The 16,140-nt window shown below is 50.5% G+C and overlaps 1 protein-coding gene across 5 annotated transcripts; it reads left to right on the top strand.

The window, feature by feature from the left end:
* The first annotated feature begins 226 nt into the window (after window positions 1-226).
* Window positions 227-14,976, top strand: ETV4 (ETS variant transcription factor 4). 5 transcript variants are annotated; one of them, XM_042836527.1, is made up of 11 exons: window positions 227-293; window positions 383-479; window positions 655-702; window positions 4,229-4,282; window positions 6,835-6,958; window positions 7,191-7,349; window positions 8,137-8,372; window positions 11,633-11,701; window positions 12,023-12,192; window positions 12,493-12,594; window positions 13,297-14,976. In XM_042836527.1, exons 1-11 carry the CDS (start codon window positions 249-251, stop codon window positions 13,516-13,518), a joined length of 1,326 nt encoding a protein of 441 aa, XP_042692461.1. In that variant the 5' UTR covers window positions 227-248; the 3' UTR covers window positions 13,519-14,976. The 5 variants fall into 5 exon arrangements, with proteins under 5 accessions (XP_042692461.1, XP_042692458.1, XP_042692457.1 ...); XM_042836524.1 differs by having other exon boundaries at window positions 12,020-12,192; XM_042836523.1 differs by having other exon boundaries at window positions 6,832-6,958.
* Window positions 14,977-16,140: the final 1,164 nt, after the last annotated feature.

The raw sequence follows: 16,140 nt of genomic DNA, 5'->3' as shown, positions 1-16,140 counted from the left end.
CAGGGGAGGCTCGTTCTTGGGCTCGGGGAGTTCTGTCCCGCTCGCTTACTTTAGTTCTAGAAGCGGCACGGAGCTTCCTTGCAGTCCCGGTTCTTCCAGCCCTCTCTCCGGTGGGGGGGTGCCCCTCTTGTAGCCCCCGCCCTCGGCAGCTGTTGCCGGCCCGCTGATAGCCTTCCTCTGTGCCTCCCCCAGGTGCGCTCCGAGAGCCGGCAGCTCCGCGGCCGCGGAGGTAGCGCCTGGGCGGCAGGATGAAGGGGTACGTGGACCAGCAGGTGCCGTTCACTTTCCCCCAGGTGAGTGGTGGCTCTACCGGGCGTGGGATGGGGCTCAGGGTCTGGGCGGCCCCCGCTCTGAGTCCCGCGCTGATCCGCTCCTCCCGTAGCCGCCGCCGGGCCATGCGGGCTCCGGGTGCCGGACTCCGACGAGCGCTGGGAAGAGCCCCATGGAGCCGGGCTTACTGCCGGCGCAGGATTCGGAAGGTAAGGGTGGGGAGGGGGGCTGGGGGGGGTGGCTGGGGAAGGCTCTGGGCAGGGGCCGGGTCCTCCCCCTGTGCCTCCGCCCCCACCTCCCCGTCCCACCCGGCGTCTCCCCGCTGGAGCATCCCGCTGTCCCTCCCCAGAGCTCCACTGAAGAAACCTCTCGCTTTTCGTGCAGACCTCTTCCAGGACTTGAGCCAGTTCCAGGAGACTTGGCTGACAGAAGGTAGGCTCCTTCCCCTCGCTCTGTTTTGGTTTCTTCGTCTTTCGCTTCTTTGTCTTTTCGGTGTTTGTACTGTTCCTTTGCTTTGTTTGCCCAGCTCCAAACATTGAGGATTTTTTTCAGGCTTGCCAACCTCTGCGCTGTGTAAATGAAGAAGCATGAATCACACCATTGTGCTGGGTATTTGCTTATGAATGGAACTTGGCTGCCAGCCCGTTTTCCTGGTTACAATTTTTGTTTCAGCCTCTACTTGTAACCGGTTTGATTTTATGCTAATTTGTCGCTGATCTTTGTTAGTTACCAAAACAATTCTATTTTCTTAAACAAACAATGAACTGTTATTTTAGTTTGGGAGCCGAGGTGCTTTTCCTAAGGCTTTTTCTTTTGGAAGATAATTCTCTGCAAGTACCATCCTGGAGTTCATCGTTCTACATTAATATCTAAACTGTTTTCTCTCTTGGCTTCAAAGAAGAGAAAACCTCAAGTGCTGGGGAGTGCCGTTAATTCCGAGTGAAAATGGTTCTGAGCGATGTGGTGAATTTGTTCTAATTTCAGTGCTTCAAACGATCTGTTTTGTAGAGGAACTGAAAAGGTTTCCTTAAGGACAGACTCGTGGTCAATAGGAGAGCGCTCACTGTGATACCGGCTCTCTACAGTTAAATAGTAGTTAAGTAAAGGAACATCTTTGTGGTTCTTTTCAATTTGGAGTAGGCAGAATTCAGTGAGGATTTCAGGGTACAATAGGAATTAACTGAGGCTGTTCTGGGGTTGAAACACTGCTAATTTGGAGCAGGAATGTCGGTATTAATTACTGGCTGTCTGTTGGATCTATGGAGCTGCATGGTTGCTTGGGACTGATTTCTCCATTGAGATTTTTATATCAGTCAGATTGCAGCAGTCTTTCAATTTTGAGTTTTCTGATGCTTGATAACGTTTTCAAATATTAACCCAAAGAACTGGTGCCCATTTGTGTGAATTCATTCCCACTCTGCAGATGGTCAGTGCCTCAGGTGGAAGGGAGGCTGCACTGAGGTCTCATAGCAGTGGATGGAAAAAGGGAACTGTCATTAACGTGTTTCATTACCTGTAATGCAAACCTTAGAGGAAAAGCAGCAGCACAACGTTATCATTGCTACTGAGTTCCTTCTGCTTGGAGGAAAAACTCTTTAATAGCTCTGAAGATGGAAGGAACTTTGGGTTGTGCTAACAGCTCCGCTCTTTGCATCCTGTCAGATGAAATCCCCCCCTTCTCACTCTCTGTATAAGTCTGAATACTCCACAGCTTTAAAATGCCTTTTGCTCCCATAACTTCAAACACTTTGCTGCTTTCTGTGAGTGATTCCTCACCATGCACTCAGCAATGATGTGCTGTGCTCTCCATCTTCTGTTGGGTGCAGCTGAGTGGCAGAGCATCCCAACATCCTGTCAAGATCCCACAGCTGAGGATGGGGCTCTGGGTTTCCTATCACTTAATTTTATGCTGCAGTCACAAGAAATGCAGTGCCTGCAGCGCTCAGTGCCTCATAAAATGTAATGACTTTTATTTTTGATGGACACGTGGACTATTCTTGAAATTACTAATGAATCTTCGGAGCTGAGAAGACAAGATTTTAACGGGGACAAAATGAAATGAGAGGGTAGAGCCCAGAAATAAGAGCCATGAAAGGAAGGCTTTGGAGGTGGCTTTGTGCAGTGGATTATTTCTGAGAGGTGACAGTAGAAGTGGAGAACAAAAATCTGTTGGAGGCTGTTTTGTTGCTGTCTGACAGCAAGCAGATCTTCTGTCCCCTTTATCTGTGTTATCAGATTAAACCTCCAGGCTGAACGCAAGAGAAACGCATGTGAGAAAATGCCCTGTGATTACAAACTGCTGCATGCTTTCAGAAAAGAGGAAGGTTTTACACAGCTCATCCGCATCCAGAATCTGTCAGAATGTGCTGATGTGAGGCTGGCAGATGGTGACGGTGCAGATCTTGGAATGAAGCTGTCAGCAAAGCGACGCGCGCTGAGCTGAGAAACCCAACCTCAGCTCGGAGGGTGTGATGGCATTATTTCTTCTCAGTCACTTTCTGTAGGTGGTTCATGCCGTGAATTGGGCAGGTTTGCTTCTGTTCCCCTCCTTTTGTGACTTACGGTCCCCGTTAGCTGGCACATGGGTTATTTTAAGGAGCAGTGATTGCAGTGAGAAGAGCTCAGCTAGCTCCACTCTAATCCGCTGCCCGTTGTTAGCCTGGATTATTCCCTGAGGTTTATTTTTGGCATGTCTTGTCTATCTTGGCTTCACATGACCGAGATCAGTGGGCTTCCATTGCTCATCTCCCTTTACTCTCTGCATTGCTTTAGAGCTGAGTGCAGGCTTCTGTTCGTGCCGCAATATCCAGAGCAAGGTCTGCAGTGAACCAGCAGTATATTTTGTAAGTGGTTTTGTGACTTCAGCTGCGAACTTTCCTTTCCCTGCAGCTAAAGGGGCATAAAAGTAATAGCTGGAAGTTATAAAATATTATTGCAACAGGCGTCTGCTGTGGTGAAGGTTCTCCCCAAGATGATTCCTTGCTGTGCAGTGAGGGCTGTGGGCTGAGGGAAGCAGAGCAGACTCATCACCAAGGATAGGACTCAGCAGTGTTTGTGCTTGGAACGTTGGAAGGAATTATTCCCTGTATGGATGCGCAAGGGTGAAGTTAGGAATGCTGCTCTTGGCAAGTGGGAGATGCAGGAAGTGCAGGAGGACGTGTGGCTGACGGCTGTGAAATCACAAGAGCTGGTAACTACAACAAACAAAGCAGCACCACTTGGATATCCCAGCATTCTGGTGTCAAAACAGCCTACAGTAGCATTCTGGACTATGAAAGCATTTGGGTTTGTCTTTTTTTTAATGTTAATCTGCCAAAGGCCCACTTGAGCACCTTGCAATCAAACTCCTTCCTCTATTGTGCCGCTGACTTTTTGCCATGAGGCTCTTTGTTTCGGCTGAGGGAGACAATAAGTCTAGACTTTGTGCTGTTAGAGAGATGCTGGAGTTGTTCAGCAATATCTCCTTCCAGGTATTGTTGTTTTCCTCCTAAACGTTGTCTTCCTGCCCATCTACAAGTGATCTCCTATCCTGTTAGCAGCTATCCCCTGCTGCTGGAGCTGCTAAAAGGATCCTTCCTATACAAAGATGTAGGTGTTTCGTGCTCTCCTTGCTGCTTTGGCACAGCCTTTCCAAATCCAACAGCTGGTCAGAGCGTTTCCTTTGCTAAATGCTTTTTAAAAAGATCCCACGTTTGATGTTGGTTGGGAAAAGTGAATCTGGAGCTGGTAAACTTGCTGTCACCCTTCTTGCTCCCAAGGAAGGGGCAGGATGCTGAAGCATAGCACTGTGGGCAGCAGAGCTGGATCCACGAATCCCAAAGGGAAGCAGCTCTGTGAGCGCTGAAGTGCTCAGGTCTTTCCAGCATAGAATCATTTCTACCTTACTGTTAATTACACCATACAAAGTACCAAATCTAATTCTCCCCTCTTTCTCTCTCTTTCCCCCTCCCCCTGGCAGCTCAGGTTCCAGACAGCGATGAGCAATTTGTGCCTGACTTCCATTCAGAAAACCGTAAGTGGCGTGGGGTGGCTGTGAACCTCAAGGGAGAAGGGCTGGATGTGTTTCCAGGATCCATTTACCCCCCCAAAGGACTCTGCAGATGTGGCACAGATACGGAGGCTGAAGTGCTCTGCTCAGTCCTGCTTTGTTGTGACAGTGTTCCCATTCATACCGTGCAGGGATGTCCGTGTGCTCGGAGCTACCAAACCTTATGCTGAGCAGATTGAGTGGGTTTTGTTTTTAGGTGGTGCACGTGGGAACGATCAGGCATCCTGAAGAGCTTATAGAGGGTGTTAATATGATAATCAAAGGTAGAATTTGTGCTGTTGCTCGTCCCAGATTGGAAGGAGTTAGGCTGTGTGTGGAATTCTGGGTGTTGCATGTCCTAGGAGGAACGCTCTGGGGCTCTGCTCACCCACATGAGCTCATGCTGCCCTTGGGAACTGAAAACACGTGCTAAATACAGCCCTGTTTGCACCAGAGTGTGCAGAGCACAGCATTTGCATCCATCCTGCAGAGCACCGTGCAGGTCCCACATGGGGCTGGGAGCTTCTGCCCATGGCTGTGCAGCAATTCCTGCTCCTCTCCTGCCCAAATGCCAATGGCACAGCAGTCACTCCACCCTCTGGGCAGGATGCAAATGTTCACTGACAGCCAACTGCAGTCAGCTGTGCTGTTATCTCATCTCTGTTCCTCTCTGTTCAGGGCAATTCTCCCCATGAAAACCAAAACGAAACGCTCCTCCGAGTGGTTTTCTCCTCCTTCCTTCCCAGCTTGGCTCCAGGCGTGCTCTCTGAGTCATGCAGCTTGTTTCTTCCTTTCTTTGACCTAGAACTGAGAGGAGGGCCGATCCCATGTTCCTATCTCAATGAATGAGCCAGTTGTAATGCGATCTCCTGTTCCAGCTAGCGGGGGCCAGAAGGAGTGGGCTGCTCCCAGCACATTTTACTGCTTGAGGTTTCGATGGAGCTCAGTGTACTGAGCAGAGTATTTCTATTTGTGTTGGTTTTTGTTGTTGTTTTTTTTTTTTTTTTTCCCTGCAGGCTCAGCCAACACATCAGTGTTTTCAGATGGGTTCTGCCTGTCCCTTTACATTGTGCTTTGGGAAGAGCAGCTCAGGGGTGCCCATGGGAGCCCCTCATCCTCAGGGAGCCAAAAGCAGTTTGAGGCTCTGGTCTCTGATGGATGTATTTATTTATTCTGATTCTGTCAGGTTGCTTGGATCCCTCTGGGTGCTGGCATGGTGCAGAGGATGAAGACAGGCTTTCCTGGAGTGAGCTGAATCCCAAAGTGGGCAAACAGATCCAGACTAGTGGGCTATTTTTCCCCCTCCTCTTGCAGAGATCTAATTCTGGAGCAGGGTGGGGAAGTGCAGGCAGTAAGAAGTGGTCAGAATGTTGTGTACCGAGGGAAAGAAGCAGCAGCCCCTTCCCCAACCCTCTTGTTAGCGGCTTGCTGGGGTGCTTAGGAACTGCCAGGCTTGCAGTGAGGCACAGCTGGTGCTCCCATGGCACAGGTTAGTGCAGAAACAAACCCAGCAAAATGAGTTATTTGTGGCTCAGGATGTGATCTTCCACCCTTCAAACTGTAATCACAGCTCTGGACATCCCACTGCACGCAAGCAGGGTTGTGTCACCTCAAAGAGGTGGGAGGAAACTGGCAGAGGGACTGCAGCAAGCCTTGGGAAGGGCTCAGCCCTCATTTGGGAGACTGATCTCTCCCTTGTTTGTAGAAACAGAGCTGGGCATTTCTTTGGGGTTACTCTTCCTTCCTCTCTAAGTGCCATAGCCTCCTACCAGCAGCAGCAGCAGAGCCCATAGGCAGAAGATGCTCACCGCATCCCTAAGCCAGGGTGAGATTTCCAGAGGAATGGGTGAAGGAAGTTGAGTTCCCTGCTGGATTTAATTAAGCACAAGAAGTAACGCTACCCACATCCTGACGCTGAGAACTGCAACCCACGTTTGTTATTCATGAAACCTTAACCAGCCCAGAAATATTCCTCCTATTACAGCCTAGGAGGGAGGCTGCAGAGAGGACCTGCAAGCTGCTCTTCCAGCTTGGAGGTGGGTTTGGTGAAAACAGGGACCTGAAGTCAGGTTCTGTGTGAGCACTGATGAGGCTCTTCTAGAACAGGACCTCCAGTTCTGAGTTGGTTGTGCTTCTGGAAATGCTTTTTGTGTGAGTTAGTCTGGTGACTGCCAGTAATAGGATGCAATGTATGTAATAGGATGCAATCTATAGTAGTATTTTCCCAGGGAAAGCTCTCAGCTCATTGTCTACAGAAGCCTCACACTTATTTTCATGCAGGACAAACCATACAATCAGGAAATCCTCAGTGTGGCATCGTATGATTGCATTATAACTTAATGCAGTGTGACATGGTAATGCTACCCATAAGACATGTTTAACAAGTATGCCAACAGAAGAGAGTTTTGCCTGGTGATGCAAACCAGAGCTTTGCTTTCATGTGTTGAAAAATGGGATTCCTGCATGCAACCCTTCGGGACTTTCTCCATAAATGAGAGAAGTTTCAGCTTGATTTTCCCACCTCTCCCCCTCAGTAGCTTTTCACAGCCCTCCTGCAAAGATTAAAAAGGAGCCACAGAGTCCCTCCTCGGACCCCACGCTGTCCTGCAACCACAAGCAGCCATTCCAATACCACAATGGAGAGCAGTGCCTTTACGCCAGGTAACACAGGGAGGGATGGGGGCTGTTGGGAAATGGGGTGCTGCAGTGTTATCTGATGAGCTCTTATTGCCACGACCTGACCAGCAGCATGGATAATACAGGGGGTTGATATTTCCAATGCATGGCATAGCTCAGGGCCAGCATCTTTTTTCCTCCCCGGTGTTGATGAGAGCAATACTGAGTGCATCATAACCATAGGATTGTAATGCTCCAATATGTTTGACTCCCCCAGTGCCTATGATCAACCCAGACCAGTTGGGATCAAGTCCCCTGACCCAGGAACCCCAATCCAGTCACAGCTCCAGCAGTTCCCCAGACAGGACAGGAACTTCCTGACTCCTTCAGGGCCACCCCACCCCACGTCCAGCTGTGGATACCTCATTGAAAACAGGTGAACTGTGGCAGCCATTGGCTGGGTCTGTCTGTTTGGGTTTGGGAAGGAGAGATGGCTGCATCAGCAGGGCAGGAAGGGGACCGTGCCTCTCTGCTCTGCCCTTGTGAGACCCCCAGAGCAACAGAGATGTGGGGCGGGTCCAGAGGAGGCCACAAGGATGCTCAGAGCCTACAGCACCTCTGCTATGGAGAAAGGCTGAGGGAGAAGAGGGGGGCTCTGGGGGAGACCTCATTGTGGCTACCTTGTACTTGAGAGGAGCTTATAAACAGGAGGAGATGCCCTTAAACTAGAAGAAGAGGAGATGTAGGTGAGATGGGAGGAGAAAATTCTTTACCCAGAGGGTGGCGAGGTGCTGGAGGTGCCCTTCCGTGGAGATGTCCATGGCCATGGATAAACCCTGGGCTGCCTGAGCTGCTGGGGGGTACCCAGCCCATGGCAGGGGGAGTGGAACCAGATACTTCCAGGATCCTTCCAGTACAACTGAATTGTATGATCCAAACCCAAGTGCTCACTTCCAGCAATCCCCCCCAGCCTAAAGCACCTCGAATCCACAGCTGCTGGAAGGGGTTTGAAGGGAAGTCTGACGTGAAGCTCACTGTTGCAAACGATGGGCTGCGTTGCTGTCGTTGCAAACGCCCACTGTAGGGTCGACTCCCTGCCCCACCTCTGTGTGCAGCTCCTCCAGCCCACGCAGCAAGCAGCACGAGGCCCTTTGTCCCCTTGAGCAGCTCAACGCCAGCTCAGAAGGCCAGGAAAGCATCCCATGCCCTCTCTTCTCTTACAGCTCTGCCTACCAGCCACCTGTGGAGATGTGCCGCTCCTTCCCCTCCTCCCAGGGCATGGCCCGGGATGCTCCCATCACCTACCAGCGCCCCATATCTGAGCAATGCCTCCAGTTCCCCCCACAGGGCTTCAAGCAGGAGTTCCACGACCCTCGGTACGAGCAGGCAGGCAGCAGCTGTCAGTACCCAGCAGCCGTGGTCGTCAAGCAGGAGCAGGTGGACTACATGTATGACTCAGGTGGGCAAAGGGAGCTCCTTCTGACAGTGGTGTTGGGTTGGGTGAGCCAAGTCCATGGGTGAACATCCATCGTTGTTGGATTCTGGCCTTTCCAATTGTGCTTGGTTGCATCTTCAGGAGCTGGGAAGGTGGCTGTGTACTGGGGAATGCAAGCAGTTCTGCTTGGGGTGCTAAAGGGGAGGTTGGGGCATTCGCTTTCTGTAAGGTGTTATAGGAAGGAATTTCTGGTAGGCTGAAAACTAGATATAGGAGCTCAAAGGTGAAGATAACCCCACTCAGACTAGATTTAAGGCATGCACCGTGTTGTTTTACAAGAGAATAAGCAGCCTTTGGAGGAGGCTTTGCAATTCCTTGATTAACCTAGAAAAGGTTGGCTTATTCTTAAGCCTGTTTTGGCAGCCCTGGAGGTCAAACGTTCTTCCTTGCCTCTTGCTGAAGTTGAATGCCTTTGGACAACAGCTGATTTTGACAGGATGAGAAACCCGTTCTGACTTGAAAAGTGTTTTCCTGCCCACTCCTTTCTGGTGAAGCTGCTCCAGAAACTGCAAGGTTGTGCTCATTGTTACATCCTGTGCTTTGTGGTGAGGTCTGAACCAGATTTCAATTCCCCCCCCCCCGCAGCCTTCCCAGAGCCGTGTGGGCATGTGGGATCCCATTCATCAAAACCTGAATCTGTAAAGCATGAGAAAGGAGCCCTGTGTTTGTAGGTAATTAAAAACCTGGGAAATGGTCATGCAATGCCATACCTCATTTCAGCCAGACTGGATCACTGCATTAATAAACACCACTGATTTCATTTGCATTAATGGAACCAAAACCGGCTTCTTGGCCACCGTCTCTGAAAACCATTTGGGTCGTTGCCCAGCCCAGTGCATTTAGGAGGTTTGGACAAGAATCTTGCATTCTTAGATATATTTTTATCTGGTCAGGTAATGCTGATCATTCTGGTTGGATTCCAAGGGCGAGTCCCTGAAGGCAGAAGCTTGGCTCTGGAGTTGGGGCTTGTCTCCCTGCTTCATTTTCTGCTCTACAAGCTTCTCTTGTATCTTGGTAGCAATGCATTGCCACTGCCATAGAACAAGAAATGATGCAAATAGAAGCATACAGCCAGGGGACCTGTTTGCCCCAATGCCAAGGGATCATAGGAGCTGCTTCTCTGTGCCACCCAGGTCTGTGATCTGGGTTACACATCTGTGCAAAGGTGCAAACAACTGCAACAACAGATACAAGCAGATAAACTTCCTTTTAGCTCCTTGCAGCTGGAGGATGATGTGCACTGTGTTAAAAGGACCTTTTTCCCCCCCCCTTACCCTTTTTTTTTTTTTTTTTTTTTTTCTATCTGCTTGGTAATAAGAGGCATCAGAAACAGGATCTTGGAGGAATCTCAAGACTTCTGCTATTCACTTCCTTCAGAAGGCATTTGGAGACCATAGCAGTGCCTACATAGAAGACCCTCACCGGATGAATTAATATGTTGGAGAGCCCTGTGCAGGGAACTCAACACTGGGTGCTGAAGTTTCCCATTGAAGGCATTAGAAATGGAGGGGAGGGAAAAGATGTTCCCAGCTTCAAGGGGAGTTTCCCTCTTGAGGGGGACGTGGAAGCTGGCAGGAAGCAGAGAGGGAGAGATATGAGATCAGCGTGGATGGAATTATACCAAAAACCTTCTACCATTAACAGCAGAAAGGAAAGCATCCAATATCTCAGAGCCAGTACAGAACATCCACGTCAGGTCTTTGCAGCAGAGGTGACCCTGAGCTGCTCGAGATGCAGGGTTTGCATTGTACTATAAGGTGATGCTATGGGGCAGTTGTTATAGGGTAGTGCTGTGAGGTGATCCTATGGGACAGTGCTATGGGGTGGCGTTATGGGGTCACACTCTGTGCCCTCCTGGCCCCGTTCCTCTGCTCTGAATGGAGGCAGAGGGATTTCATTCACAAAATGGAGGTGCTGGGATCACCTTTCACTGCTGCCTCGTACCCACAGCTGCTGCTGGAAACCCGAGTGCTGCTCCCTGCAGCAAAACCCTGTGCTGTGTGAGATAAACCTGCTGATGAGCAGAGCTAAAAGCTTGCCACTAAAGCAGGTTGGCTGCCCCCAAGCTGGCCTGTCCCATGGCCATAGCACGGAGCTCAGTGCAGATCTCTCTGTCAGTGTCAGCCTCCACCTGCTTCTTCCCATAGGAGCAGGGCAAGGCAGAGCAAACAGCAGAGATCTCAGAGGGTCACCAACAGAAATCAAGTTCATGGTTCTACAAATAGCTCTCTATGTGCCAGAGCAATTGGATAATTCTCATTTTCCACAAGGGAAAAATCTTATTTGTTTCTGTCTGAAGATGTGCTGCCCTGACAGTGCTCATCCCACATGCTGTTCTAGAGGGAATATTCCTTCTGCTTTCCTGTGTTTTAATGGAGGTTTTGAATTAATTCCTTTTTAGCAGACAAATATCCATCACCCAAACTCATGTGGGAGCAGGGAATGCTGTGCCCCTGCTGATACCATGCTTTCACTGGGCCTTGCTGGGCAGATGGGGGAGAAAATGGGCAAACCCAGGAAGCCTCTTCTTTGAGAGTGGTTTATGATCGTAATAATGCAGAGTCTGTCAGCTCAAACACCCTTCTGCCCTCAGCATCAGCAAAATATCTGTGGGCACTGATGGCTTTATGTGGGAGTATGAAGGACATGGGCTGAGCTCACCAACAGCTCCCAATTACAGCTTCCCATCCAGAGGGTGTTTGATACAGAAAATGCAAGAAACAAGATAGGATATAAATTATGGCACCAGGCAACAGTATGTGCTGCACAGAGATCTGAAGGAGTCTTTCTGCTTGATTTTTGGGCTCTGATTGTTTTTGCCTTCATGTTGGCTCTATTTCAATGGGAAGATGCTGTGTATCAGCGCCTGAATGTTGGCTGCTCTCTGTTAAGATCTTTATAGTGCCCCTAAAACAAGCCATAATGCCTCCTCACCTGTGAAAACAGCACCAGAGTGCATGGTTATCTTATACCAGGCTTCAGATAAGAGAGAGGAGATGTGCAAACTGAGCCTGTTGCCCCAGACCTGATGGGAAGGGCTGTTCTGGAGGAAGCCAGGTAGCGCCATGGAGATCAACTGGTTCAATCCATGGTACAAAATGTGGTGAAGATAAAGTTGTAGTGGGGTGGCTGGGCTGTAGGAAGGGGTCTGTCTGTCACCTGAGAGCTGTACTTGTGCTGCCCTGTCTGCTTCTGACTCCTTTGTGCCTTCCTTCCCCTTCCAGGCTGCAGCTATGACAAGCAGATGAGGCCCTTTGCTGATGATGTCTGCGTTGTTCCAGAAAAATTTGAAGGTTAGAGGAAGAGTAACTTCTTTTAAATGGGGTTATCCAGCCTCTGTGCTCATGGCTTGGCCACTGCCTGTGCTGCTCATAGTGCATTTGCTGTGATTCATGAGCAGCTCTTTGGCACCCCATTTCCTGAGCATCTTTAGCAGCACGTTCTAATGATTGTATCTTAATTGGGAAGTGCATCAGAGCTTCTAGAAGAGCTGCTGGTGAATTTGCCACTTTGGTTAACATGAACTGAAATATTCTGGGTAAGCTTTTATGGGATGTGCTCTCTTTGCAGCTGTGTTTTACCCTCAGAAGCACTTTGTTTGTCCCTCCCAGCAGGTGACATCAAGCAGGAGGTTGGAGGGTACCGGGAGGGCCCCCCCTACCAGCGGAGGGGATCTCTCCAGCTTTGGCAGTTCCTTGTGGCTCTATTGGATGATCCCACCAACTCCCACTTCATTGCCTGGACTGGAAGAGGGATGGAGTTCAAGCTGATTGAGCCAGAAGAGGTGAAGCCCTCATGTTTCTCTGCATGCTCAGGGGGAGCATCTGCTGACCCCCAAGATCCCCAGGTCCAACCTCAGCCCACCCCCACTGTGCCCACCAACCATATCCCAGTGCCACATTTTCACTGTTCTTAATGTCCTGCAGGCAACTGGAACTGCTGAGCCCGTGCCACTGTTTGAGCCTCATCCTTAAGTGCTGTAAATGTTTCTATATGGACTGCGGTCCCCTTTATCCAAAGTTGATCAGCTGAATGATGTTCTCTGTTCGCAGCTGCTCACGTGCTCTGTGGCTTTATCCTGCAGGTAGCCAGGCTGTGGGGCATCCAGAAGAACCGGCCAGCCATGAACTACGACAAGTTGAGCCGCTCTCTTCGTTACTATTATGAGAAAGGCATCATGCAGAAGGTGAGTTTGCAAAGAGAATCACAGAATGGCCTGGGTTGAAAAAGACCACAGTGCTCATCTGGTTTCAACCCCCTCCTATATGCAGGGTCACCAACCAGCAGCCCAGGCTGCCCAGAGCCACATCCAGCCTGGCCTTGAATGCCTGCAGGGATGGGGCATCCACAGCCTCCTAGGGCAACCTGTTCCAGTGCCTCACCAGCCTCTGTGTGGAAAAGCTTCCTCCTAATATCCAACCTCCACCTCCCCTGTCTCAGTTTAAAACCATTCTCCTTTGTCCTGGTCACTATCCACCCCCATAAACAGAGCTGGAACTTTTGTGCCACTCATGATGGTCCTTTTGAGAGAGCCAGGAAGCCTTGCAGGTGCACCACCTCCTTGGGCTCGCTGATTAACTCATTCCTTACCCACTCTCTGCAGCAGCTAAATGAGGATGGTGCAAAGGAGCTGAAGCTGGGAACGACACAAAGAAATTATGGCTCCTCTTTGTATTATTTTCCTGCATATCAGTAGTAAGAAGAGCTTGAATTTAGGCAGCTGCAAAGGTGGATGATCAGCTGAGAGAGAGGTCCACTGCCTGTGGCTTGGCCCCGCATGGTGGGGATGTTCTCTCTCAGATCCAGGACCCTGGAGGGGATAACTGTGTGTGTGACACCGTGCTGGGCATTGAGGTGGTTGGCAGCATCCTCTGCTCTCTCCCTACAGGTGGCAGGGGAACGCTATGTCTACAAGTTTGTGTGTGAGCCTGAGGCTCTGTTCTCTCTGGCCTTCCCTGACAACCAGAGGCCGGCCCTGAAGGCAGAGCTGGAGCGGCAGATCAGCGAGGAGGACACGGTGCCTCTGTCCCACCTGGATGAGAGCACTGCTTACCTGCCTGACCTTGGGAGCCTCCCCCCGCAGCTCTACGGCAAAGGCTACACCTACTAGAGCTGCTGGAGCTGTGTGCCACCCTGTTTGTGTATATAAGGAGATGTCTGGTTAGTATCCAAGCTGTATAGGTGTTTTCCCAGGCCAGCCTGGGGCTGCACGGAACTATGATACCTGCTGTGGGCAGGAGAAGGGTTCAGGTTGATGTGTGGATGGATAACCAGCAGGAGGTTAATGGGGCTGCTGGGTGCTGGTGGTGCCAGCCCCGTATCTGGCAGGATGGGACCACTCCTCAGTGTGAAGTCATCACCTGAGCAGGGCAGTTATGGCTTCCCAGCATCACAGGTGGTCGCTGCCTCCAGCAGGAGCCCACCTACAACATCCCTCCCCTTGGCAGAGGTGATGCCATCCTGTTCAGCTTCTTCTCACAGCTGGGGATGCCACAGCTGCTGCTGGCTGTGTTCCTCCAGTGCTGATTCCCTGGGTATTCTGCCCTCAGCCAGAAGCAGGCCCAGACCTGTGCAGATTCACCTCCTCAGGGCCAACCTTCCTTTCTGCCCAGGAGAACTGTGCCATGTGGCTGCAGACCAAATGCCTCCTCCTGAACTGCTTTGTTGGCACTGAGAAGTACCCATCTTGTACATGCATGCTCCTGCATTGCCACCTCCTTTACCTACAGCACTTCATGCCAGAGTTGCTACATATTTCTGAGCTGGGCAGCTGAAGATAGAGGCCACAGTAAGAGCACCCTCAATGTGCATGGCCCTGAAACCAGCACAGGGCAACCACAGAGCTGCCTGATGTGCCGTGCTGGGTGTGAATCAAATCAATGTCGTTGCCTCTGCCACCTGTGCAGCAGTGCAGTGTGGCTGTTTCAGCCTAGAAAGGGCTAGGACCATCTCTAGGATCTTTGGAGGCCTATGGGCTTGGCTAGAAAATCATCTGAGGTGTGAAAAGTACCTGAGAGGGAGGGGGAAGGGACTATGAAAATGCTCTGCAGAGTAACTTAAATCAGAGCTCTTATCATCTGGATTTAGACCTAACCTCTGCATGCATTCACCTCTTTGAAGGAAAGTCTGAAGTGGTGGAAAGGCAGATGTATCTGCAGCCCAAAGCAGCACTTTAACTGTTTTTCCACTACAGTGAAAATTCACAGTGAGCACCGCATCCCCAGGGAGAGGTGCTGCACTTCTTAATTAATAATTCCAACCCAGTGCCCATTTGGGTGAGGAGCAGCGTGGTGAATCTGTACCAAAAGAGACCAAAAGATCCATTCCCTCTGTGCTTCAGCCCTGCAGGGCTGACAGCAGCCCCTCCTGGGGGGGCATAGGAGCAGCCCCCTCTGCTGCTGCCTTCCCATGCTCAGCCCTGGGCTCCCAGCCCTGCTGCCTCATCCCACTCTACCAGTGCCTCCGCTGTCCCAAAGTGATGGCAAAGGGGGACCCTGCTGTTGGTATAATCTGCCTTTACTATTTATGAGTGTAAAAAAATACTATAATTAATAAATTGGTCTATGTCTTTGGTTGCTGCCCCTTCCTTTTAGCCCCTAGCTGTTCCACTAGCTTGCTTTGGATCCATGCCTCCAAGCTGCAGGATGCCTGAAGCAATTTGTTTTCTGGAGTTCTTTGGGCTACCCTTGAGCCCATTCAAGCTTCCTTCCAGAAAGGAGGAGGGAGCTGATTATCAGTCGGGTGACATTGCAGCCCCATCTTTCACTCGGGGTTGTCAGTGCGTGGATCAATGCTGCACGGAGCAGTTCTGGGAATCAGCAAGATCAGGTTCTCATAATTGAGGGGGGGTGACCTCCAAAGGGCAGAGATTTATAATACCCACAGCAGAGAGGGGGAGCTAATGAATGCACTCTGCAGTCCCAGTTCAGCCAGGCCAAGGCTGCTGGGGTGCCAAGCACTCCTTGTGCTGCTCCTGGAGGTACCAACTCCATCCCACCCTGCATGAGAGTTTCCAGCACTCAGAAACCCAAATGCCTGCAGTTGCAGCCAGCAGTGCTGCTTTTCTCCTGCTGGATCCTTGTGGCACATCCATGGGTGCAAAGGGTTGTGCAGACACTGCTCCTGCACTACACTGTCCCTTCCCCCCATACATTTCCAGGCCAGCTCTTCTCCATGCTAGATGTAGAACAGGGAGGAAGGACACAGCTCACACCACTGCTCTTCATGGGAAAACCCCCAGGGGCAATTTCTGCTCATGACAACGCTCTGCCACCTGGATGCAAGTACACCTGATATTCTCACACTTTTTACTATTGTTTCCTCACCCTATTTAAGATTTAATCCTACTGGGTTATTCCTCAGGATACGATGGTGCTTTGGGAGCAGCAGGAAATAAACCCTCAGCATTCATTTCTTTCCAATTTTACCTTTTTTCTAGCATTCCTTTTGGTTGCTCCTTTTGCCATGGCCTTACTGTCCCTCTGCCTCCAGTAACAGCCCAGAGCCCAGCAGGATGTGCTGTAAATCTCTCACACAGAGCACAATGCAAAGTTCCTTTCTGGTCATAGTAAATAATTAACGTGCAACATTACAGCATGTCCCAGATGTACCCTTAAGTGTGTGCTGTCTGGGACAAAGGAATGAGCCCTAACAGGTTGCCAAGTGGAGCTGAACTCTCTTGAGCCCACATCTATAGGATTTTCTGAATGGAGGTTGGCGCAGGAAATATTCT

The sequence above is a fragment of the Centrocercus urophasianus genome, unplaced genomic scaffold (genome assembly GCF_019232065.1).
Source record: "Centrocercus urophasianus isolate 14NV4802_14NV808 unplaced genomic scaffold, USGS_Curo_1.0 seq_61, whole genome shotgun sequence".
NCBI classification, from domain to species: Eukaryota; Metazoa; Chordata; class Aves; order Galliformes; family Phasianidae; genus Centrocercus; species Centrocercus urophasianus.
Note: the sequence above shows the minus strand (reverse complement) of the source record. Positions and strands in the feature narration are given on the sequence as shown.